The sequence below is a fragment of the Dunckerocampus dactyliophorus genome, chromosome 13 (assembly GCF_027744805.1).
Source record: "Dunckerocampus dactyliophorus isolate RoL2022-P2 chromosome 13, RoL_Ddac_1.1, whole genome shotgun sequence".
Taxonomy (NCBI): domain Eukaryota; kingdom Metazoa; phylum Chordata; class Actinopteri; order Syngnathiformes; family Syngnathidae; genus Dunckerocampus; species Dunckerocampus dactyliophorus.
This window is the reverse complement of record NC_072831.1, coordinates 19,653,958-19,681,678: the sequence shown is the minus strand read 5'-3', so window position 1 is coordinate 19,681,678 and position 27,721 is coordinate 19,653,958. Positions and strand designations below refer to the sequence as shown.

The window sequence follows — 27,721 nt, the reverse complement described above, 5'->3', positions numbered from 1 at the left end:
TGACTTCCTTATTCAAGCATCACAAGCTGGAAGTGCGGCTCAGGTGGAGGTGTAGTCAGCTGAAAAGGTACTACGTATAACATCTCCAGGACCTCGTTCAATTGCTCGCTAATGCTCAACATCTTATAACTACAGATGACTTTCTGTACTCAGTCACCTGTACAACCTGTATTTATAAGGCAAGGACCTTGAAGATGTAAACAGATTGTGTTGTGCATGGAATCCCACATCAACAGGAGACTGTTTTCCACATGGTTCAGCACATTTTCAACCATCATGAAGCCTCAGCATGGAACATTTATGTAGGCAAAGGCGTCACTCTTACTTTTTTGTATGCAAATTTAAGCAAATGTTATGTATTTTTCGCCTAAATTAAGCATTTTCAAGGATAAAAATGGCTAAACAAACTAGAATACAAATGCAAGGCATCAAGAGGACACATTCAATATACAATATTCTACACTGGTCACTCAGTGTCAATAGGCGATACATACAAACACTATACTTGATTGCCGCAACAACAACTTTTATTGCAGGTTTGAATTATGTCCCAACAGGCACAATAACAACATAATACTAATCAGAATAATAACACGACCTACTGTTGTGGCTGTAATCCAGCTCTGAACCCTCAACATCACTTCCTGTCTACAGGAGTACATTTATTGCAACACAGATGGGCACAAGTTTTATTTACTGTATATCTACTACATTATGTAATTTATATTATGTAACACATGGCTGTTATTTCTTTTCAAGTGGCTTCTAATTAATGTCAAAACCTGTATTTAGAAGGTTGTAAACATTCACTGTGAAAATATTCCATATATAAAGAAGTTTTAATTAACCGCAATAAACGAGGGATTACTGTCCTGTAGTATAGTATCTGAATACTTGATTGTTAACTGTGACTGTAGTTGGATTATGAAACAAAAATGACCATGGAATTTACCACGAGGTGTTGCATCCTTTCAGACTGAATACAGTCATTTCATTGTTTTGGGATTTGATTCCATCCATCTTCAACCTAAATATCTAATTACGTATGCTTGAAAAGGCGTCAAAGAGCCGAACAATAAATCTGTCGTGATAAAATTACAGACCGCTCATTGTGAAGAATGTTGTTGCCTGCAGAAGGGGATCCACTGCAAAAATTTGTTGCACAGCAAAACACAGGAAAGAGATGGCAGGAGCCTACGGGGCCTCTGAAAAGACATTAGTCTTTGTTACAGAACAAAAATGTTTGCATAAGTAGCAAGAAGTACAAGAAGTATAATCATCAAGCCAAGTTTCAATGTTTATTTTACATGAAGTATACAGTATCGTTTGGTATTCATATACAAACATTTGCAAGCAATAACTTAATCATAAAAAAGTTAATACATGGCCATAGTGGAGTTCTTACACGATGGAAAATGTAGACCGATGGGTTTAACCTGAAAGAAGTACCGTAAATAATGTCAGGACATGTACTTGGACTGCATGACAACGCTGCACTAAACATCCACCATAATTATGAAAAGGACAAATGCACATAAAATGCTACCCAGAAATGTTGAGGGAAAAAAACGTACATATAAAAAGACCTTGTGTGAAACATTTCACAATTTGAGTGAATTACTACAATGCGAAACTGTGCTGTACATTGTTTCTTCAACGATGCAGTAAATTTAAGGCAGTAAAAGGCAGAAGGTGATCCATGTGCCACAAAAACTTCAAACATTACCCAATATTTATCATACATTAACTTGAAATAACTTGAGACTTCAAAATCGACAACAAACCCTGTGTGGCACTGCGATCGCAGGTATTTTCCTATTCATAGTAACACTGTTTCAAGTTTTTCAAGGTGTGTGCGCATGTTAGCGAGTGCAAAAGGCAGTAGGTGAGCAAGTAAAGGCCGTTGACAGGAGTTTTAACTGCTCCACTCAACAGTTTCGATTTACGTGAACAGAGAGGAGTATTTCTGCTGACTTTGGCTCAGGGCTGATACACACACGTCACGAGAGCATTGATCTGCTGCATGTTAACCTTGCTGGCTGTCATTTGCAGTACTACAGTCATTTGTGTCAATGTGAGCCCCCAAAGGCAAACAAGTAGCAAGGCCGTGCCCTCGAGAGAGGTGTGTTTGTGGCTCCTGATGGGCTTTCCGCCAATATTTACACGATAAACACAATGCAATGAATTGGGGCTGGAGAGAAAAAAGTAAAAATATCTTCGTGAAATGTCAAATCATTTTGCCACATTAAAAGGGCCCAAAAAGTTCCACTTGATGGTGTCAGCAACATAACATACTAAACAAATAAAGTGACTAACTTTTAATATCACATTCTGTTGTCTCCTCAGGTGGATATTTCCATTAGTGATGTGTGAAATAATGATACTCCCGATACCACACGTTCACGCTCTAAAATCGATGCTCAAAGCAAACATAGATACTTTTGATACTTCTGTCATTTGAGGCCATGTTTGTCTGAAACTTTGTCTGTTGAAGCCATGACTGATGACAGAGCCATGCGTGAATTGTGAATACATTCTTCCTTCTTATGTAGTTCTTAGTAATTAATCATTTATTTGAATGGTTTTATTATTTTATTTATTTGTTTTTTTGTGTTTACAACACCCTTTTCACATATTTGATATGATTTTGTCCTGTTTTTTCTGTTGTTGTATATTTGCTTGGCTACATTGTAAATCACCCTGCAGCCCTGCAGGGTTTAAAATAAGTAACTTCAATTATTACATTATGAATTTATTTTAATTCATCATTTAAATTAATTTATTTATTAAATAAATGACGTAAATATCTTGTATTCTTTATGGTATGGTATGAAATACACACACTTTTCATATTTTACCAGACACATTAGGTGAATTTGCACAAAGTATCGGTATCACATCAGTATCGCTGATACCAGCCTGAATTTTATTCGGTATGGGAAACGAAATCAGTGGTATCGCACATCACTAATTTCCATTAACCAGCAATGCTTTCCTGCTCACGTGTTTTTTCTCCTTTAACATTGTACCTCGGGCTGACTGTAGGTCTTTATAAGTCACTAGTGTAGACTTGCTGACCTTAGGGGAGCCGCTTGTTCGTTGTGTATAGTCAAAACAGAAAGCAATCTCCGAATAGACAGCTATTCATCAAGGACTGAGGAACCAAAGGGGAAAAAAAGGTTGCCCTAAGGACAAATGTTTGGTACAGGTTAAAAAATAACAACAATCTGCACTGGAATGGACTTTGCTCTGTCCTCATTGGGTGGAATTGTGCAATGAGAGACACATAAACCCACACCAGCTACTGAAGACTACCATGCCCATCTTCTTAAATATTGTAACACCAATATGGTGTGTGTGAAAGCTAATATGTTTCAACATACATATGATCCCAGATTAGACTACGCACAGAAAAGAATAGGAAATCATCAATTTCATCATGATTTAGGTATTTGGAAAACATCTCTACAAAGGACATAAATAGAGCTGATAATGAAACATTGAGTTCATAGGAAGTGAGGTGGTAAGAAAACATGATTCCAGGAAGCACCACTAGCTCAAACGATAGATTTTCATTTGTCACAAAAGAAAGGAAACAATCATTCTGCTAGGCCTTTTTTCCTTTTCCTACCCCAAAGTGCAATGGGCTGTCCAGTTTTTCGAAGACTTCACATTAGAAAAACTTCAACACCGTCACAGTTAATAAGGGAGTCCGTTTTGACTTCTTTCAAGGTTCTGTATTGTCTTCCTTTGCATATTCCTCTACAAGCTTCTCATAAGAGTGGCTGTGTTCAGAAACATCACTGCTAAAAACAGAGTCGTCCGACACTGAACACTCTTCCTCCTTGGAGTTGGTTTCAATGTTTTCATCACAAGTTGTTATCGACAGTTTTGCTTTGGAATCATCATCCTCGTCCTCCTCCAGATTATTACTAAGAAAGTTTTCCTCATCAATGAAGGTAATGTTTGCATTTTGGAACATAAGGGGATGGTAGTCTTTAGAATCCCACGTCCTTCGACCACTTCTTCCACAATCTCCCAATCCTGGATTCTCCAGGTCCACATCTTTGTCAAGCTGGTTCTCATATATTTGGCTTTGGTCAAGTTCGGCGTCCCTGTCAACATGATCCTCTGTTAGCAGCAAACCGTTGTCAGAGCCCAGGAGGTAGTTCTTCGACTTTGAGAAAGCAACAGTGACACGGTCACTGAAGCTGTATCGTCTCTTGTGCCGTGGTGAACGCTCTAAACTGAGAATAGTGTGGCCATTAAACATGGGAGTATCATTGCAGCTCTTGGACCGAGACTTGTCTTTGGTACTGCTGATGACCTTCCCCGCGCTGCCGTTGTCTCGCTCATCGCTTTTCGTGCCAATCTGCTTGATGAGGTCATTGTAGCCTTCTTGCTTCTTAGACAGGAAGCTGAAGATGTTGACATCCTTGGGAGTGGGCGGCATGTGAAGTGCAGCTTTGTGAGACTCTTTGTAGTGCCGCAGCTCATCTAGAGATAGTTTGCGGAGCTTGCGTCGTTTCTTCAGCGCTTTGTGGGCTTCGATCACCATTCGCACTTTCCAGTTGAAGAACAAGGAAAGCCAGGCCAACCCGAGATAAATCCAAACCTCCACAAAGTAACGGTATAGAGTGGGGTAATCTTTGTTGGGTTCCACACCTAACAGGGCAAAACAATACAGTTTATATGAACATTATGACTTTTAAATCCAATCAATGCTTTAATGAAACTGGGTATGCTGGGCCTTACTATATCTACCATGTCTTGTTCTTTAAAAAGGTACTGCCTGCCTAGGTACTGCACGGGGGCGCTAACACTCCAGTGGTACACCCCCGCCCTCTTCCTGCTCTGCCATTGAAAGCTATACCCCATGTAACACACATGCACGCGCATTAGTTATGTTTCATTAAAATGTATAGCTTATCATAGCAACACATTGACTCGAAATTGTCGGTGGCTTCTCTGTGACTGTTTGTGTACAGTATGTGCACGTGCTAAACGCAAGTATGTGAATACCAGACAGTGGCGAATGAAAGCCTTGAACGCGAGACATCTTATTCGAGCCGCAAAACAATTGAGTTATTTTACAAAGTTTAAATTTGAATTGTGACAAATAGACATTTGTTTGTTCAATCTCTTCCTTTAAACCACTACTGGTAACATATGCTAGCCGGTGGTGGTGTTTTTATTTAAAAAGATGTACTTTGGAGCTGAAGAGGGACAGCACCTTCAACTATGATGTCAAGCCTGACGATATTATATCGTTGCTGTCTAACGTCAAGGTTTTTTTTCCACAATAAATTATTCAAGTTCGGTTGTCCCTCGTTACATCACTCTATCATGGCTTTTCAAAAATGTTTGAATTAATAAATGAGCCCTGTTTCGTGGTCGAATATGGGCTATTATTAGTTTTTAAAAAAAGCAAATTTCAAGTATTCTTGGCCTAAATAAAGCCTTTTGAAGCATAAAAATGGTTAAATGAACGAAAATACAAATACATGGCGTTCAGAAGACATGAAGAAGTGTAATATCTGTGACTTTTTGTGTGCGTCTTTAAGGAGCGGGGCCTGGGAAGTGACGTGTGACGTCAGCTAGCTAGATTTGACTGTGTTTAGCAAAACGTTTAGCTAAGTGTTAGCCGTGTGGAGAGCGTAGTGACTGGTGTGAGTTGTGGCCGTCAGCAGCTCCTGTGTGAATATTCACTTCATGTGTTCTCTGCTTGTTAATAAAGCGATTGAAGTGCATCTTGAGTCTCTTCTTAACCACAAACAGTATTCTACACTGGTCACTAGGTGTCAGTCACGTTACAGTGATGGAACAGTAGCCACTGCAGAAGTATGCTGCAAATTCTAACATGAGTTATGTCCTATTCATGTCTAAGATGTCATATTTTCTATTATTATGTCTTTAAAGTATTTATAAGGTCATAAACAGGTTTTTATGCTCTAACTACAAAAGTATTCCATTTATGAAGAAGGAATCCTACTTCGCGGAGACTGACCTATCGCGGTTGGGTCTGGAACCATTTAAACAGTTGAACAGGATAGGCTTCATTATGCTCCAGCACAGTCACTAGGCTGGCCCTTTGAAGGTATCGTGATCGAAAAACAATAGGGGGAGTGTTTTCCTGAGAGCAAGCAAACACAACTCTCATCGATTTTCTAATCAGAAGTAATTAAAACAAGTTCCCCCCCCACAATTTACCTGCTACCAAGTCACCAAAACCAATTGTCGTCAAGGTGACAAAGGAGAAGTACAAGCCTTCGACGTATGTCCAACCCTCCTGGGACATAAAAACAAAAGGTGGAAGGACTAAATGGATCAGCACCCCCCAGAGAAGAAAAATAGCTGTGCAGGTAAACTGAGCCTTTCTCTGAAATAGAAAAAACAAAACATCAGTTCAGATGAGTTTTTGTCCATTCTTTCCTCCCAACATCGTAATGAAGCCAATATGAAATTACCAGTGAAAATCCTTTCTTGGTTAGATATTGGCCAAAGTGCTTGGCTCGTCCACCAAAGAACTTCCCAAGCTCGCTGATCCAGGTAAGACACAAAGGCACACCAAAGAGCCCATAGAAGATACAAAATACACGTCCAGTTGATGTTTTGGGGGCAATGTTTCCATATCCTTAAAAACAAGAGTAAAAGAAGGTGAACAAACCACTCATCTCAACTTGACAGTGTGGATTCATTATCTCAGTTGAAACCCTTTATAGCAGGGGTCCCCAACCACTAAGCTAGGAAACTTTCAAATACACATACAAAATATACATATAAATGTGTAAAATGCTATAAGTAAATTTGTAAATAACCATATCAAATTTTATGTAAGGCCTGCGGAGGTTTGTGAGAACACGAGCTGGTCCGTGGGTCCAAAAAGGTTGACCACTGCTTTATGGTATTCTCCAATCAAATGACAGTCACCTCTAAAGTACTTACCAATAGTAGTTATGACAGTAGCAGCAAAGATGACAGCATTTGGCCAGTTCCAGTTGTTGAAGGTCTTGTTGCCTGTGATGGTGACTCCTTGGCCAGCAGCATCGGAGACTATCTGAAATCAACCAAGACGGAAAGATCTAAGGCAGGGGTGTCAAACTCAATCGCACAGGGGAGCAAAACTCAAAGTCTACTTTAGGTTGTGGGGTGAACTGGACATGACCCCCCACCCACATGGACATTTTATTACATCAGAGTGGGGGAAATGTGCATTTTTTGTGCCCATTCATTCCTGCTTGAAATGTCTACTTTCTGACAGTTTGCGGATAAACGACTATGGTTGTTTTGGTGTAGTTCATTTCAATAAACTGACTGTTGATTGACCACCTCTTCATCATTCTCTCAATGCCTGGCAAAAGCTACAGTATTTTATATCAACACAAAAACCCGGAAGGGTTTGTATCTGTGGAATGGGCAGAGTACGCATTGCCCAGCATGTGTTGCTGTATACTTTTACTTGTTGTTTTGTTTTTTCTATTTATTTAGACCACACATACACACACAATAGACATTTCTGTGATGTCCAGAGTGTTCCTGAATGCACCTTGCGGTCGTCTAGAGCAGTGGTCCCCAACCCCCGGGCCGCGGCCCAGTACCGGGCCGTGGATCATTTGGTACCGGGCCACACAGAAACAAAAAATAATTTCCATTATTTAATTTTTTAAATGTTTTATTTTGAAAAGTGGCCGGATTCTCTCTGTTACATCCGTCTGACTTGACGCATGTCCATTGTGGGTGTGCTAACTTTATCTCATGCCACACAGATAGACTACTACTGTATTTTTACCATTTTTCTTTCACCTCATATTTGGTGTCAAATGCTGATACTATGTGGGAATGCATAAAGATAAGTTTTGATGACTTATTGAGTGCTAATGTGCACATTTGTCTCAAGTTAATTCATGCTAGCACACTTTCTTTTACCACACACGTCAAACAGCCATGTAATCATCTCTCTGGAAACACTTGGCTGGAACTTGAACTGGTGTGGTGGGTCGGCATTCATTTTGTGCTTTTAATTTGATGTTACGAACCCACCTCATGTGGGAATGTGCCCAAAGAAAATGGAATTGCTTTGAAAAAAGCTTCCACTAGGAAGAAAGTGTATAATAAAATGAGTACTTTACAAACTGGAAAGCTTGCGTTTGTATGAAAGCAGATGGTTATGGTACGTTCTTTTGTCATATAAAACCCCCAAACCTCCTTCGCAGCTGAATTAAGAACATTTACACTGCTTAGTAGGTCAGCTTGCCGGGGTCTGAGGTTAACAATACCATGAACGGTGACAACCTTCCCTTTATAGGGAAGACATGAATTGCACATAGAGAAAGGGATTCATTTGAAGAAAGACAAAAACACTGATTCAGAGGAATATATTGTGGGGGTAGAGTACAAGCAAAATCATGCAGGTAGGTGTTGACCTCTAAGAGGCTGTCCACACGTAGGTCAACAGTATTTGAAGTATTTTAACGTTTCAGCCTTTCATCCACAGGCAAATGGTGTCCTGGGTGCCCTGAAACTGTATTTTTTGAAAAGTGCTTCCAGAATGGGAAACTCTGAAAACCCCGGCTTGTCGTTGCCATGTAAACAAGCAAGACACCGCTTTCTGAAAATGATGATGCACCCACCCCGTTGCCGTCACGTGACCAGAAGTGACAAGCTGACAAAATATCTGATGAATAAAACAAAATATCTACTTTGACTCGCACGACTTCGTCGTCAGTCTAGACAAGCCTTGGAAAGCAGACTTTATGTGCATGCGGTTTCTTCTTCTTCTATGGTTCTGGTGTCACATGGTTCTGTCTGCATGTCTGTTCACAGCGCCACAGGTAGGCGTGCCTTATGTGTTACATCATTTTCACCCAGTGATACATTCCCGTCTGGATGCAACTATTTACAAATTCGACACAGTGTGGACTTTTCTGTGTGGACATGGCTAAATGTCAGTGCGATAAACGGGACAAGGGCTACAACCTTATGATAGAAGACAGAGGTCAATACACTCAGATAGTACTTATCGTGACCACTAATCTTGACCATCACATTCTACAGGAAGCTTTCCCGAAAAGCACCAAGTACACAAACCGGTGAACAGAGGAGTGATCAGACTCTGCAATGTACTGTGAAAAGTCTTTAAAAAAACAATCAGGTCAAGTCATGGTGGCCTGAGTTCACAAATGACCTTGAGAACAAAGCAATAAACACAAGCAGAGGGAATCAGATGGTAATAGACACTTGGTGAAAACAAGGGGAGTTGCCAAACTGGCTTGTCTAAGGCGCTTTCACAACATAGATTGTGGGAGAACTGGATTTTCCAATCAAAGCAAGGAGTATGGATGCACGACAGCTTGATCATTAAAAATGAATCAAGATCACTTCACCAAGTCACGTACATAAACATTACAGAGCGACTGAAAAATGGATTAATCCATCACTCGTTTATGGGAGCATGCTGTATCACAGAGACAAAATATTTTAGTCAAATGTTGAATTTATTTACATATTTTCAAATGTAAGTTTTTATTTGTTGTGGTCCACCACAATTAATTTTGGACCATTTTTATTTTATTTTATTTTTTTAGATTTGGCACCATCTGCTCCCCCTCACATCATAATGATGTGAATGAATGGCTTGTCGTTTCTAACTCCATCCAGTAGATGGCATTGTAAGTCTGCATTAGGCCGGTCACGATAACAAATTTTGCTGGTGGATAATTGTACTACAAATTATCAACAATATTCAATATTATTGCAACATTTTCTAGACTATTTTTTCCATTCATTGTAGTCATGAGATGTCATTCACATTTGAACCACTAGATGGTATTCAAGTGTAGTGTACACAGGTGTACCTGTGTGAGCCACATTAGCTTGACACAGAAGTTGCCTGTATGTATGTTTTTGCAATGTAACCGGTGACACTGTCTACTCTGCGGGCGCGCACCATTTTGAACGGTTTTGAACGGCTCAGTAAGCGCTGACTGTTGGGACGAAGGCTCCGCTGCCCGAGCACCTCCAACAGTGTCTTTTTTCCCAGTTGAGAAAACTGTTTGTGTCGGTCGTCGGTGTTCATGCGCTCACCGTGTTCATTGTGTTTAAAACCGAAATATTCCCACACTGGGGCTGTGGTATTCGCTTTTGTACTGTCATTCATGTTAGCGTATGCCGCCTCACGGAGCTAACTGCAGCTGGGGTAGTAGTCACAGTTGTGTGCCATATACAACACCTAGTCACACAGGATCTGTGCATGAAGCAGCGTCATGCATCTATGTTCACATCTTACCTTGTTGCTCCTGCCATATTCTACATGCTAAAGCTTATCTACAAACATCTTATTTAAAAAAAAAAGTGAAATGTAAAACATGATGTGATGTATTTTGTGACGTGATGTATGAGTAAAAAAAACATTAACATAAAAAAACAAAATTGCAAAGAAAAGATTCCTTTTTCCTTTTGAAAAAGTGAAAACATTGCCAAAGTGCAGGTTTAGCAGTCTGCCGTTACAGCGCTGATAACCAGAGAACTGTAAAAACCACAATGACAAACTCCAACTGTTATCTGGACAGCTGGCAGCTAAGCACGCTACTCCATTCCGAGGTATTTTTCCACTTGCAGTGTATGAGCACGGCATGGCCAAGGAGCAACAGCTGCATGTGGGCAACCTCATGGTCTCACTTCATTTTGCATTGATTTCTGGTTCAGTGGTGGGTGGATTGCAAACAACGTAAAGAGCAAGAGACGTCTGTGTCTGTGAAAATACTTCCAGGCCAAAATGTGGTTAAAAACATCAGAGATGGAAAATTTAGGAGAGCTGTGGGTATGTGTTGCTTCATTTATTCCAACACCAGCAAGTTGCTTCTTAACCGAAATATAAAAAGAAACTCTCGGTACTAAGATAAAAAGAAACAGGCAACATTATGTCATCTTTACAGCTTTGTTTCTATGTGTGATAAAGTCGTAAAAAAGGGGATAGGCAGTTTAAAAAAGGCAGAACGTATTACACCATAAACATGTTTGCAAGTGGCTACTTTAAAGTTCCTTGTTAAAATTTCATGAGATAACAACACTTGGCTAATTAACACCACATACGGAGTAGCTTTTCTTCTTGTTAATCCTTTGTTCAGTTGATTAACATTACAATACTTGAAGCATGGCTACCAGCAGGCTAGACCCACATTAAAACTGGCTGGACCACCACTAGCAGATGTGCTACAGTATATCCTTCTATTATTCCTATGCAGTTTTGTATCTTATTCCCCTCCTTATATTATTAAATATGTGCAAGAAACGCTGTGCTTGCAACACACACAGGGGATGGGCATGAATGATTGATGATTCACAGATAATCGTACAAAAAATCCTTAATTATTAACAATGCAAGATATGTAACTCTTCAGAAAAGGTTCTGTTACACTGTGGATGCTGTAGGTAGCGATCAGGCAGGAGCACTGTGAATTAGGGCTGCAACTAACGATTATTTTCTTATTCGATGAATCTGAAAGTTGTTGCTTTATTCATCGAGTAACCGGTTAGGCCCTTGACAGACCAAACCAATATGAACCAAACACAAACAGTCAGTGGTTTGGTCCACAACATATCAGAAAGGAGACCAAAATGTCGACCACCCTTTTCCAAGTGTGATTATTTAGTTTTGCCTAAAACACAAAGATAATCGGTCCACTTTGATAATGATGGATGACTGAGGAAATGTTTTAAAAAGGAGACTGAAATCAAAAGATATTTATGTTTTTAAATCCAAAAACGATGATTCGTATACAGTACCAAGATAGTTGTTTATTGTATAATCGATTCATTATCAATTAATCGATTAATTTTTGCAGCTCTACTATGAATTTGGGCCCAACTAGCTTGCTGCCTCAAAGGGCTGCAGAGTAAATGAAAGCTCATAAGGCAACGTCTGGCAAGGGATTATTTCCAAATAGAAAACCAAAAGGTGACTGGAAACATTGTACTGCAAGTACTTAAGGTTGTTAGTGCATCGATACGTGTGCCTTCCCACAACCTTTGTGTTTTCAGCATTTGCATCGTACCCTCTTTGAATTTGACAAAGTTGAGAGCCTCTGGCTGAATATGAAAAATAACATTGTTCCTGATGATACTTAACAGGCTATATGCTGTCACACAACGTGGGAGTTTCTCATGCTATGCAAATGTTTCAGACAGCGCGGGTTGTTTGAGGTCTGTTTCTCTGTCTCTGTGGTCTTGCAAAAATCCTGATGCTGTTTTTTTGTGATTTTGCTACAAATGTGTGATGAATTTGGTCATATTAAACTTCCTCGGTTCTGTGCCACCACGGGAAACTTGTGCGTGACAAGTTTTACACTGAGCTACAATGTCTTTTTGGACTATAATGAAAAACACTGCCACACAGCCGACATCACTGCCACTCCTTGCTACTTTGTTAGCACACACTGTTGTTGTGATCACGTCGGCTCTGCATTTTGGATCTGGGTGCTGCTGGATAGAGGTGCTGGAGCGGCATCTGAAATAGACTGCTTGCAACGGTGTGCATATATCAGGGATATCGGACCGGTATCTGATATCAATATCGGATCAGGACACCCCTATCTGTGAGCAAACACAACTTTCAACTTTCCTTCAACTATTTACTTTGTTAGCTTCCCTTCACGAGTGAATGATGGTAATTAAGGAGACAAGGGGAGTGTTATTGCAGCTGGAACTAATCGATGCGTGACAATAGTCAATAGATCCAAATTTGGACAAGAAGGCGTTCACCGAGGTGGGCTGGCCACCCTCTGAATGATTCGTATGCACAGGACATAATGTACTACAAGCTGACAAATCACAGGATTTTTTGGTGCAGGTGCACATCCTGCTACACGCAGAGACTGATAAAGGAAACCGGCGAAATGCAACAAAATGCATAGCCAAGAGCAGCAAAGCGTACAAGGGTGAAAAAGTGTGCCGTGTACAAAAAATGCGTACATGTTGACAGATCTGTATTTTGATTTATCCTTTAATTTTTTCATTGTACCACTACGAGTTTCTACACATTTCCTAAAATGATTCATAATGAAAGTCCCTTGCTATTTATGCCATTTAGGAGAAGTACAGAGAGCATGACAGAAAATGAAGGTTGAAACACAGTATCAGTTATCAGCAACTATTCTAATAAAAGGGAAGAAAGAAAGTGATTGAAAGTCAGTCTTTCAAGCTACATAGTCTGAACTGCACCATCAGCACATGACCAAAGTTAGCGCGCACAGAAAACAGTGTGCTACTTCATTTAATGGAGAGGTTTAATTCTGACCTGGGGCCACGTTTCATTATGAGACGATGGCATTGATAACCACATCTACTTTTTTCAGACCCTTCGCTTGCGCAAACGTGAGCCAATGGTCATGTGCGACCACACCACCCAAACGCTTTTAGGGTCAAATGGTGGAAAAGGTCACTGTTTGGTACAATTGTTTAAAATTGAACACTGTTTCAGATGTAGTGTCATAACTTGGTGGGAGATTCTCACAGTCTTGCAAAATCACATATCTTCCCTTTTCCTAGAACATGCTTCTCCATTTCATATGAACATGGTTCTCAATCCTTTTTTTTTGTAATCTCGGTCATAAACAACTGCAAAGTATGTCGACAAACTATGTGCTGTATGCCATCTGTTGCTATATAGTGCATGGGGCTCTTATAGTCTGATGAACAGTGGCGCCATTGTTGTGTATCCCATGTCATTGCTCAAATGTATTCCATTTAAACACGTCGCTTTTCTATAATGAAACGACCTTCAGTGTTTTAGTGGTTGAACAATCTTAGAACCACCAAATAAATTATGGCAAATTCCTTTTTTTCCTTTCCAAAAAGTGTGTTTTCTATGCCTTTTGAATTTTTTTGACTGAACTGCAACAACGTGGATGCTTGAACAATGAATAATTCGCGAGAGAGATAACGAATACCCCGCCTTTCAGAATTTTTATGACGCCTTCTCAAGTGTTTACTTTGATGGGCCATAAAAAAAAAAAAAAATCTAATAACCGTGACCACTTCAAGGAAACTTCAGTTAATGATAAACTTGTAGTTAATAAAAAAGAAAACTAACTTTTACAAGTGGTGCTGTCTCTCGTTAAACATATTTATACAGTATATATATTTTTGAGTGTTAACATGCTGGGAAAAGTTTCTCTCGTGAAACGCTGAAATAATTGACCTCAAAGGCAAACAGGATTGATAAAAACAGGCCATGGGAATTATAAGGAGTATAGTGAAACCTCGGCTATGGCTCGTCTTGTCGTGTTGTTAATACACTATGTGAATCCAACTGTGTTCTTAATGATTTTTTTTTTTATTACAAAACGTTGTTCCTTGTTAGCATCTTATTAGCTAGCTAAACAAAGTGGCAACCAGAACCAGAAGTCATCCCGTATATGTTCTCATCAGCAGTTGACGGAAAAATGTTAACACAAAACACGTTTTTAAAGTTTTACAATTATAGCTTTACATGCGTAAAACAATTATAAATGTACATAAATGACGAATGAAAGGGGTTAAATGAACATTTATGGTTAGTTTTACCTTCATTGAAGACGTGACTGCTCCCAAAGACACGATGTGGCAGCGAGTTCAACCTTTCAGTCACATCAAGAATCACTTCTTCAATGAAGGTAAAAGTAACCTTAAATGTTAATTTATCCCTTTCATTCATCATTCATAGGTATTTATTTACATTTTGAATTGCTTTTTGCACGTAAAACTCTAACTGTAAATCTGTAAAAATGCGCTTTGTGTTAACACATTTAGCTTTCTGGAACAAATGAATTGGGTTGACATTATTTTTTATGAGAAAAATTAATTTGGTTAATGTCCGTTTTGGAGTCAGACCTTCTGGAACAAATTAATGACGCTAAGCAAGCCAATCCAAACACCTCTGCAGCAGGTGTCTTTTCAGAGGAAGAAACAAGACGACACATTTAAGTCTGAATTTTGATGTTCAAGGGACTGTCTGCAACTCCCTCCTAATGACATTTTTTAAAAAAGAAATATGAGACCACCACCACCGGCTAGGATATGTCACCAACAGTGGTTTTAAAAAACAGATTGTACAAAAATGTTTTTTCACAATTATGAATTAAACTGCAAAACAATTGTCAAAAATGTTCGCTCGGCCTGAATAAAATAGCTGCCGTTCATGGCTATCACTTACGGCTTTAAAAAGAACTCAGCTGCTTATTCAGCTGGTGCAGACAAGGCTTAAATTACAATTCTGAAGTGTCTATACTCTTAATATGCTAAAAATGAGGCCATTGTGGGGATTCAGCTGTTACTGACGGGCAATGAATGGGGGGAGGCTCATGGGCATATCCCTTTCAGTCCCCCAAACACAAAAAGGAGAGGCAAAGAAAAAGGAGGGGGAAGGAAGGGTAATAAATCTCCCAAATACTGATGTGAGGCCAAAATGGGGGACACGTTGAGACATGCCTCCTGTCTGCCTTAAAAGTGCAAAAAAGTGAAACAAAATAGAACCCAAAAGTCAAAGACTGAGGATTCTCTGTCATACACATGCTGAATAGACATGTAAAAACATATATGTCTGAGACAGAGGGCCCACATTCAAATGGAAAGAATGAAAGAAGTGGAAAAGTATTATGGGAAAAACACCTGTGGAATAGGAATGTTAGCCTTATTATGCACTCATTGGCGGGAGGCGGTGAAACCGCAGGTCAGCTGTGCTGGCCAAGCGGTTTTGGCAATGCCAACTTTTGACATCGCAATAGAACACCATGTACTGCAGACTTTTAAAACTGAGATTACAGAGGGTGACTTCCTCTACAGACACTATCGCAACTGCTGACCCATGCTTTTATACAGACGCTCAGGTTTACAACAGTGAAGTGTGGAAATAAACTCATGGACTCAGGCGCCAACAGCACAGATAATCTGAAAGGCTACTAACAAATAGGGATAAGCATTGTATGAGGCATAATACAGTATGTGTCCAAATGCAGGCCCAGGGGATGCTAATGCATTATTGTTTTCCAGCAAAGTACCCCCGAACCTGAGAAAAGTATTTTGGGTTGAAAAAAAGAAGTATAACACTATGCTGTAGCATCAGTAACTGATTTATTACTGTCCAAAACAGTGCTCATCTGTCGTGATCTTGTTTGAAACGTGCAGAAATAATAAATACATAGAAAGCAACTTCAATAAGAAACTTAATAATGAATAAAGCATTTTGCACATACAATAACCATCAACTTAAAGCGCCCTCCAATATACAAAATATGTGTTCTTATATAAATTCATTCATATAAACTAAATTTAACGGTTTTGTCTGGATTTTCTTTCTCTTTCAGTTAAAATAAACCTAGTGTATGCAGAAGTATGCAGCATTTGTAATGACTGTGTTGACTACACAGGACCAACTGACATGACAGCTCATTCCTCAGCAGATTTGTTTGAGCTATTTAATCCCGTCTGTGTCACAAGGCATAGTAAAAGGGTGAGTGACATAATCATACCTGTAATATTTTGTCCAAATCATCTTTCGTCAGACAGGGATAGTCCTTAAGTATTTTTTCCTTCTGGAGTTTGTACTGCTTTGCAGCCAGCTTCCAATTGGGCTCCTCCAGGACTTGAAAAATGGCTGCCCCAATGGACAGGTAGAAAATAACAGCAGATGTCAACAAGGGGCCTTTATCTACCATAATGGTGTGCTGGGACTCAAATTGGAGAGAGCGGGATTAGGGGGAAAAAAAAGAGGAGCAAAGTGGAAGGGGAGGCTGCCAAGACTGGAACTCAAGCGGGAGTCATTGTCGGATAATGTTGTAGTTTGCTAAGAGCTCCTTGCTTGTCGATTCGCGCCACAGGTGATAGCGTTTGTCGTCGCGACATAGCCAAGACGCTAAGCAGCTGCAAAGACGCTCTTCTCGTGTCCCCACGTGCGCAGCCGGAGAAATAGTGTGAAGTGGGAGTAGTGCAAGAGTTCACAGGATACGCCCAGAGAGACGGGGGTGGGGGGGGGCACACAATGCTAGACAACCACAACGCCCAAGAGTAGAGGGGGTGTCAACTTCTGCTTTGCTTTTTTCTTGTTTGTTTTTTTACTGTTTGACGGCAGGTGTGCACACGTGTACGAGTTTATTTTTTTCTCTGGGTTGGGCGATACTGTATATTTTGGTATCAATTTGATATCAAGTACATAAAGCGCCACTATTACCGATGATGACGATAGATAACGATACCGAGACTTTACTTTAAATCAGTGGTTCTCAAACTTTTTATAGTCGCTTTCCCCTTCAGACGTTTGACCTGAAGCCATGTACCCCCTACTCCTGCACATTGAAAAAAAACATAAACCTTTTAGTCTTAATTCATTTGAATTATTGAACATATTGAATTGGTTAATTAATTTTATAGTAATTCCGGGTCAAAAACGAGTATTTTGCATGGTCACGTTTTGATCAAGTTTCACATGAGCACTGAAAAATAGATAAGTAATCAACCTACATATATTTTATTCTAGTTTGATGTTGGCATTCCGTTTTAATGGATTGAAGTTGAGCTTCACTTTTTTGTCCACTTACGATGGCTATGGTTAAGTTTGCACATTAATTTAATACCAAATTGAAGGGAAAGTTAAACAATTACAATAAAGCAGTATCCGAAGTACAAAAATACTCACAAGCAACGCCAAAGCCCCAATCACAGTGACAGCTAGGTTTTCACTGCTGCGCCGTGTGGTGATTGGAATACCAATATCAATGAAATATTCAAGATGAAACACTCTTTATGCACAAAATAATCATCAAATGTACTTATTTGTTCTTATGATGCACACACAGCAATGGACTATTTCACGCTCTGTCTCCTTGCTGCTCCGTTCTCATTGCGCCGTGACGCGTTCAGGCACACTCGTAGGTGAGAGCGTTAGGCGCTAATTGTTTTACATTTTTATTCAGGTTACCCCTATGACAGTTTGTTTGCTGTGTTCCTACAGAACCCGTGTAAGATTTTGATGTTGGCCTTTTGGGTCTACATCATAGAAGGATGAGGAGCTCTGAGCAACAGTGCCAGGAAGGCATTTGGAAACGTGTTTTACTTAGTTTCCTAGCAAAAAAGAACAATTAACAATTCTTTCATTTTTAATTGAAAATAGAAGCTCTATGTTTCTGACTGATGATGCGAGTTATTTATACGTGTTGGCTTTTCAATAAACTGAAGCCTACTGAAAATATCTGTTAAATGTTTCCATTTTTTCTCTCTAACTGTAACGTCTGTCATGTGTCAGCCCTGTGATTGACAGTTCTCCCTCTAATGTAGTTTGTTGTGGTGTAGAACTACATTGTGTCATGCTAAGAGCTGTTTACCCATTTTGACCCCCTCATGAATGAGTGAATTTGTGCACAGAGGAAGCTCATTGGTTTTTGCTTGCTGATTTGATTTTCTGTTTCAAAACACCATTTAGGCTGATTTACTTTTCTTTGTGATTTTGTTCAGTGCAGACAAAACTGAGTAGAGTGTTGCCACTGCATTTTCTATCATGCGTGTGTTTCTAATTGAACTGATCTATCATTGCATCGCATACAAAGGGCTGCAAGAATATACAACAATGTTTAGTTACAATCTCATGATCATTGCTGTCACAAGGCTTCACCATATGCTTGTGGTGTGAGTGCGCAAGTGAGCGTCTCTGCAGGAATTTTTGGCATGCAAGACAACCAGAGATTGCATCATGAGTCCTGCTTTTTAATATGCCAGCCGTGCTGCAAACTACTTATTTAAAAATAAATGTTCTTTCTGGAAATTGCACTCTGGCAGGTTTTTATTTTACTTTGTTCAGTAAAAAGCTTGCATAGTGATGTCCTTCCATGAAATAAATCACGCCCTATCTAAACTTGCAGTCATCTTCAACGCACACGTTAAAAGGCATTTTTAAATTTTGTTTCTCCCTTGTTTGTCATTTGTTTATGACCTTCAATAAAACAAAGTGACACTAACATCATGCCAGACAACACCCTTGGCACACGTTTCCCTGCACGGCAGATGGCACAGACACAGTTGTGTTTCCCAACATGAAAATATTTAGATCAGCTTTAAATTGTGCTTGCAGAGCTCACTTTGACCTCGGCTGACTCTTTGTGGCTTTCACATGACTTAAATAAGGTATAATGTACACATCATCAGGCTGTCAATCGATTAAAATATTTAATCGCAGATAGAAATTCAATTCAAAAAATAATATACACCTAGAAATCCCCCAACTTTTGAATGTTTAATGTAATTTGTCCCACTTTTTTGAACGTTCCTTCTAACATTCTCCCACGCCGCACAGATAGACTACTATACTGTATCTTCTCCTTTTTTCTTTCACCTCATATTTGGTCCCAAATGCTGGTACTATGTGGGAATGCATAAAGGTAAGATTTTATGACTTTAGTGAGTGCTAATGTGCATATTTGTGGTACACAACCTTTTCTGTAAAACAAAGTCCAGGCTCGTACTTGTGGATGGTGGCTCTGTATTCATTTCATGCTTTTAATTTGATGTTGTTTTACACAATACACAATAAATAAGAAAAATTAGATCACTTTAATGTACGTATGTTTGGCTCATGTGATGAAAATCTTTCCCGGTGACTAGCTAGGGTGCTGTTAATGCTAGCACTGCTAATGCTATTTACATCCATTCTCGACTTCAGGCATGGTCACATTGACACAAGCGCCAAAATAGGTGTTCTCAGCTCGCCTGCCTGTAAATAGCAGCTCGTAACCCCAATTTTAGCTAGCAGTTCAAAGCAAAAAAGAATCAGCCACGAGACGGCTCTCATCTAAAAAACAGTCGTTAGTTGGGACACTTGTATGTCAGGATACCACTGCATGAATGACAATAAAAAATACTGGCAGTGCTCCAGTAACTTCTCGCTTCTCTCTGGCAGGCGACGTAATCTGTGACTACTCAAATCACAGCGACGGTAGATACAAATAACTTTGGTCTTGTTGTGAGAGCCAATCAAAATACCCTTTTCCTTGTTCATTTTTGCTCAATATTTGTTCCCGCTTGTGGCTCCACATTCACCGCTTAACTTAACGTTAACTTTGACAGCCCTAATAAATAAATCAGGTATCCATTTTTACGCTGGACACTCGATTGATACCAACCCAGTTGTATGAGAAATAAACAATTGTGAGTTACATCCCGACGTACGTGTTACCACATGCACGGGCTCTGTAATTTTTGGGAAATTAGTTGGCCATGGCCAGCACGTACAGGAAGTAGGGTATCAGAGGGGTTGCAAGTGTGTCGTACTTAGGGTACAAGTGTTTCGTCACACCGACGTGCTTGCCACTCGCCCTCCGTTGGTAGCTTTTAGATTGTGAGTGCAGTGTGCGACTTGTGCACGCTAGGTGTGCTTCATGTCGAATACATCATGTGAGCAGCCGCCGTGCGTCCACGGAGCCCATTTTTGTATGTAGCCAGCATGTTGGAGCACGTACGTCGGGATGTAACTCCCCCTTTAGCAGTGGAATTTGAAGAGTAACTACTCTAGATATGTGATAAATATTAAAAGAACAGTAGCAGCAGGTATTTTTAAAAATATATATAAAAATGGTCTCTGATCAAGTGTTAACGCTTCAGTTTGAAGCATATTGCACATCAAACTGCAAATCAGCGTTTTTTTTGCAGGCAGACCAAGGGTGCTTTCACACTTCTAGTTGTGCGGCATGAAAAATTCCAAGTGAACCAAAGTGGGTCACAAGAAACCACGTGACAGTGTTCTCTTCTCATATGAGTACAAAATGTGAGTGTAAATTATATAAAGTGGAGCAAAACTGATATTTATTGATGAAATCTAGCAGGCTACAGTCCACCTGAAATTGCGCAGGTATCTCTAAAGGGTAAGTTGTGATGAAATCATCCTTTCCCAGGATGCTACCAGTTGACATCCTAACTAACACAGTGACGTTGGTCAGGCAGAGCCTCACCAATCATGATGAAAAATAAAAAAACGAATAATGATAACATAACACACTAAACTATATTGTGCATGCGTTTTCATGTATTTTTAAACATGCCACGAAAAATGTCTCGCCGTGGTGGCACGTTAAAAAGCTTTAATTTGGTACGTCACGTTGGGGGTGGGCACTTGGCAGTGTGTGGTGAGTTTTCGAGGCCCGCGGTGTGATCATCGGTTAAGTGGCGGCTAATGTAGCCAAAAACATTGGACACTGGGCCATGTGTGCGTGGCAGTCGGAGGTGTAAGGCGGATAGCCCGAAAAGCGGTTGGATTCGTCGGACTGGAGGAAACTGGAGGTTTGCCTGGGGATCCTGCTGGAGCGCCATCAAGCTTCTCTCGCATCCAAATTCTCCTTAAAGAAAGCGCCCAAAGTTTCACCAGTGATTTTGAAAAAATAAATCAAATATGTGTTTGTCTAAATTTTATGGCTCCCCTTCCACATCATATAACCCAGGGGTCACCAACGTGCATGGTGCCCACGGGCACCAGGGAGTCCCCCATGACCACATGAGACGCCTGCAAGCCTGCTCTTCATTCAGGTTTTCAGTTAACAATGTGAGAACACCAGAAATAAATGCATTCTGAAATATAAAATGTGAGTTGTGGAGACCAGCATTTTCGTAATGTTCTGGTAAAACAAGCACATTCGGTTTGTTTGGGTTGAAATAAGCTCTGAAAATAAATGTTGCAAAAATGAGTCTCTCTTGGCCATTTTCATTCTGAAAAAGTAGCTCCCACAAGAAAAAACGCTGGTGACGAGCGAGCTGGGTGGCGGCCGAAGGTGGGAACCTGGGAGGTCTGATCTTTGGCTGAGAAAGCTAGCTCTTGGCACGTGGAACGTCACTTCTCTGGTGGGGAAGGAGCGTGAGCTGGTGCGCAAGGTGGAGAAGTTATGGCTAGATATAGTCAGACTCACCATCACGAACAGCAAGGGCTCTGGAACCAGTCCTCTCAAGAGGGGCTGGACTTTATTCCAGTCTGGCATTGCCAGCAGTGAGAGGCGACGGGCAGGGGTGGCAATTGTTGTTACCCCCGGCTCAGGGCCTGTACGTTGGAGTTTTACAGGTGAATGAGAGGGTAGTTTGCCTCTGCCTTCGGGTGGGTGCACGGGTCCTGACTGTTGTTTGCACTTATGCACCAAACAGCAGTTCAGGATACCCGTCCTTTTTGGAGTCCTTAAAGGGAGTACTGGAGAGTGCTCCCTCAGAGGATTGCCTTGTTCTGCTGGGGGACTTCAACGATCATGGTGGCGGCAGCAGTGGAACCCGGAAAGGCGTGATTGGGAGGAACGGTCCCCCTGATGTGAACCCAAGCGGTGTTTTGTTATTGGACTTCTGTGCTTGTCACAGATTGTCCATAACAAACAGCATGTTCAAGCATAAGGGTGTCCACATGTGAACTTGGTCACCAGGTCACCCTGAGCCGCAGTTCAATGATTGACTTTGTGGTTGTGTCGTCGGACTTGCGGCTACATGTTTTGGACACTCAGGTGAAGAGAGGGGTGGAGCTGTCAATCGATCACCACCTGGTGGTGAGTTGGCTCAAATGGTGGAAGAGGATACCGGTCGGAACTGGCAGGCCCAAACGCATTGTGAGGGTCTGCTGGGAACATCTGGCAGAGTCCCCTGTCAGAAGGAGTTTCAACTCCTACCTCCAGGAGAGCTTAAATGTTCATCACTGCTGTAAAGACACACTCAATGTTTGCTAATGATATATACAGCAAATTCTATATATACAGATAAAAGGGAAGACATAAATGTTTTCCAGTTAATTAATAAATAAATAAATAAATGGGACTAAGAGGTATTTGAAAAAAATTGAAGACTTTTTTAAACAAAACTTAATTATTCTCTTCATTTTCTTGTTATCCTCTTCATGAGCAACCGTATTACAGTTTTTCTCCATTGGTTTGGCTCATTTCTTGAAACAGAAATAACATTCTCAAAACGCTAAGATCATTTGGTCAAACTGTCTTACAGTTCAGCTGGGGCTAGGTGATATAGGGATATTTTTTAAATATCTATATTTACTTTAAGCACGATATCAAAACCAACCATATCGCTGATATCGATATACACTGGATTTGCGCTGTATCTCCCGCATTCCTGCATGCAGGCGGAGGGAGGAGGGGCGGAGCAGAACCCGGTGGCTCACAGTCGAAGCGACAGCGTCTGCAGTGGAAGAATTAGTCAGCAAGGAATAAGCGGTACCTCAGTATTGTGGCGGTGAATAGAATTCAGAGCATACATTTTTTTTTCACCACTTTAAAACTTGGCACAAACTCCAGTGCGAGGAATATGTGAAGCTGCGCACTCCTGTTGCACAGCTTCACATAAATAAAACTCCTCACCCTTCCTCTCCTGGCGACCATCCTCATTCTCCTGAGTGTCCTCACACTGCTGTCTGTCTGGTCACAGATTGTCACCAACATTACAGCACACGTTCTAGTCTTACCTGACGGTCAAATAATCAATTTATCCAATGTTCCAAGAGATTCACATACAGAATCCACGGTATTACAGTACTGTATATTGCAGCCTATTTTTAACAGTTGAGCAGACTATTGTGCATCTGATGACTTATACAATGAAATGGGGCCGACATGTTTCAGAGAGAACAAACATTAGACCTGAGAATCCACAATCAGTTTAGATCAGGGATGGGCAAACTACGGCCCAGGGGCTACATACGGCCCTCCAACGTTTGAATCCGGCCCGCCAGTTGCTTCCAAAGTATTTAATTTAAAGTGTTAACATACAAGAGTCAAAGTAGCTTTTCACATGCAGCCATCCAGACAACTACCCCAACCATGGTGCCAAACAAACACAAGTCAACAAATACTGTATGTGACACACAAATTAACCTACCCACTGCACTGTCTGGGACGTAAAAAAAGAAGGACATTCACATACTATTTAATAGTCCTTGTTTTATCCTTCATAGTTCATATTGTACATCGAACATCCATTATTCATGTACATTCTGGGTGTCTCACTTACACAAGCAGATTGTATGACACTTTTACAAATAAAATAAGGCAAATAATTAATTCCAGTTGGACGGTTGGAATTATAAGCTTAAACTAGTGTATTCAATATATAGTCTGGCCCCCCGGCCAATTTTGTTAACTCAATGTGGTCCCCGAATCAAAAAGTTTGCCCACCCCTGGTTTAGATGAGCAAGATCTATTCAACTGGACATGTAAATGTAGGTTCACTGTGCTAACTGTAGCTACCTCTGCTTACCCGGTAATCATTTGCAAAGATGTACTACAGACATTGACAAATGTACTGTACATTTGCAATGTGCTGAAATGAATGACAAATTCAATTCAGTTCTGTTCAGCAGTTACCAGGTTGTTTAAGAAATGAGCCAAAACGATGGAGAAAAACTGTAACATAAAAAAAACCCTCCAAAAGAGTCAGTGGCTCACCTGCCGTGAACACCAACACGTGTTGCTACTTATACATGATCAACCCTAAGGGGTCTTCCATGTACTACCTGTACTTGCATCAGCATTATGTTATTTAGGGCAAACACTCTGCCAAAAGAATTGGATCAAGGTGTTTTCTATTCTCAGCTGAACTGTGCGAAGCTTATTTGCTCAGCACCTCTTCTAGACTGACAAACTCAGTTCATGTCGTTGTTTTATGAAACAAACACGCCAAGGTGCCGAGAGCAATGCACAGAGTGAACTCTCTTCCTATCTGTTTGGAGGCGGGAGACAAGGAAAACAGCATTGTATTTTCATTTACTGTGTAATTAATGAATTCATATATTACCGGCCCAGGCCTAGTGCCCACGTGACATTTTTTTTCTGAACAAGAAATATTGTCACATTTTAATGTCGGGAGATCTTGTGACACAAGCTCTTGTGACACTCCTAGTAAAAAGCCAAGGCAGATCCCATTTATGCACGCACTAATACGTCACCGACTGCATGTAAAGGTCAAAAATCCTTTTGACCATTTGGCTTGTCCCAGTTTTCTACAAGCTTGTCCTTCCTTATTGACAAATGCACAGCTGAAGAGAGCATCATCGCCACCTGGCTTTGGGGAGGAAAGCAGTTTGGCCAGTGGCTTAAGTCCAGTGCATGTAAACTGGGATTCCACAAAGAATTGTGAGAAGGAACTACTGTATGTTAGTAATCTGGTGGTTGTGTGCATGTAAACGGGCATGCAAACTGCAACAGAGTTCACTCGCCATGGTTTGGATGGTTCCATTCACACTTAAAGGGATAGTTCGGATTTTTTGACATGCAGTTGTATGACATCACCATCAGCATTGTAGTCCATGAACAACGACTTACCCCCACCTTGGTCTCCTCAGTGCAGTTCTGGTAGGATTTTGATCGGTGATGAAGACCGTAGTTCCGCTTAGTTGCTGGGGACATTTAATTAAAGAGTTTGGCTTCTCCAAACATTGTACGTTCAAAAGAGTAATACATTCGCATCACAAAAATGCCTTCTCAAAAAAACCTGTGCATTCATGCATATGGGTTGAACACACTCGTGGTAATACCACACTTCTTCCGTGACGGAGCTTCTTTACGTATGTGTTCCACAGGGGAAGAAGATGCGAGTATCCTCATCACACACACACATGAATACACGGGCAACAGTGGGCAGGGATACGGCATATGTGTAAAGACTTGCTATGTATGGTATATCTGAGGAGCTGAATGAGAGCGGCTGGACTTGAGAGGTGAAACATCTTTACGAAATCAAGCAAGTCCAGTTGCTGTGATTCAGCTCCTCAGATAAACAAAAAGTACAACATCGGTAGTATTAGTAATAAGTAAATACTCCAAATGTACTTTTTTAAAATTAACTAAGCAGTTTAATAATATTAGGAGGTCACCCTTCTGCCTGGGTCAGTAGATGGAACTGGGCATGAATTGATGGAACTGGGTATGAAACTGTAGCTACGAGTCTCCACCCTAGGCGGACTTTCCCCGTGGAACACAACGTGAGCTGGAGCTTTGAGATGCTCATCTCCAGCAGATAAAAGGGTGATCTAGCTGTGTGTTGGACGGACGACAAGTTACGTTCACACTCGATGCCTTTCCCCTCCTGCTCAAGCTTGGCCATGTCGCCCATAAACGTGGCACGCACCTAGTGTTGGTGTGGGAAGTAAACAACACAGACGTGAAGTGCATTCACGAACATCGGGTCATTACACAATTTCTTTTTGGCAACACCGACGACCCACTGAAAACAGCTCTGCAAATTGCTCAATAGTATACTGTTGCAGATAACAGAAGGTGCTACCTTGTCATAGTTTGTGTCTCTTTCGAAGCGGCATTGCCAACTACTGGCACGGCATGCATGTACAATAAGTCTTTTGTGCAGGTCTATGTGAACAGGGATTATTGTCTTGGCCATTCTTATGTAACTAATGAACAAAACCAGCAGGAACTTCTCTCCTCTCTTTCCACTTGACAGAAGTAATTTTTAAAATGAATAAAATTTATGCAATCAGGCAAAATTGCTCCTAGCAACATGTTTCTGTTTGCTGTCTGTCCTTACTTTTCCAAGTTCCTGTATAAAAATCATATCTGTCATATCACCAAGTTAAGTAACCACCTACGACATGTTCAAATAGACGTGAGGCGAATGTCGTAGAACCTGCTTTGGTTGCTTTGGAGTTAATTATACTTCTGCAGATCTTTTACCTGAACAAGTACAGGCAAACAACCACACAAAGTTTGGTATACAGGTGCACTGCGTCATACATCACTCTAAAATTAAACAATAATAAACATATTGTTCAAGTAATACTTCTCTGTGTGAGCTGTTAAGATTGGTGTTAAGCCAGTGGTTGGACCCCAAAGCAGAAACAAAGAAGGCAAAGAAAAAAGGTTTAATAACAAAAGGTGCACTCGAACGGAGTGGAAAAATACAAAGTAGAAGAACAAAGTACAGCATAAAATCCAAGCCACACATAAAATTGACACGGGTATTGACGCCCTTATGAAAAATTGTGCGCGGGCCAACCTCGTCATATCCTCTTTCGGTGGCCAGCACTCTAAAGTCAATGTAATATGCTGCTACCGAGCGTCCTCTCTGTTTGAAGTCAAGTAGGTGACCACCTGCCTCCCTCCCCCTTACTCAGTGGTCAAACACCTTCTTCTTCTACTCAAGAACAGGGGTAGCGAGGTGCAAATGGCAGGGCGAGCCTTGCAAACTGCCACGGCCCAGGCGGCCACCTTGTCGGAGTGTAAGCTCATTATGAACGCCACTCTAGGTTGGTCAGAAGAATAGGTACAGGGCTGCTGGTCATAAATGAGCGAGCACTTGTGTAAAAATTGCTCACAGGACACAGACTCACCGGAAAAATGCTGTGAGGAATGCTCGGTCTTAGATGGGAGGCTGCAGCAACGGCTGGCGCCAGCGATGTGCTACTGGCAACCACGCTGGGGGATGGAGCAGAGCTCCCCTGGGTGAGGTGAGCACACGCCATTTCCAGGTGTTGGTCAAGTGACCCCACGTTTGCTGTCAAGGTGGTAATGGCCTCCATGATGTCCCCCAGCGACTTATCATGGCTGCCAACTAATTGGCCCTGGTGTCATAATGCCGAGTGGAAATGTTCCGCCTCTGCGGGGTCCATGTTTGGGCAGATTGTTCTGTTAAGATTGTCGTTAAAGCAGTGGTTGGACCCCAAAGCAGACACAACAAAGAAGGCAAAGAAAAAAGATTTAATAACAAAAGTCGCACTCAG

The 27,721-nt window shown here is 40.9% G+C and overlaps 1 protein-coding gene across 1 annotated transcript; it reads right to left on the bottom strand.

The window, feature by feature from the left end:
• Positions 1-1,265: 1,265 nt before the first annotated feature.
• On the bottom strand, positions 1,266-16,938 carry kcnk5a (potassium channel, subfamily K, member 5a). The gene is made up of 5 exons (XM_054797558.1): positions 16,506-16,938; positions 6,946-7,057; positions 6,468-6,634; positions 6,211-6,379; positions 1,266-4,665 (listed from the first exon to the last, which is right to left on the bottom strand). Exons 1-5 carry the CDS (start codon positions 16,689-16,691, stop codon positions 3,728-3,730), a joined length of 1,572 nt encoding a protein of 523 aa, XP_054653533.1. The 5' UTR covers positions 16,692-16,938; the 3' UTR covers positions 1,266-3,727.
• Between the last annotated feature and the right edge of the window lie 10,783 nt (positions 16,939-27,721).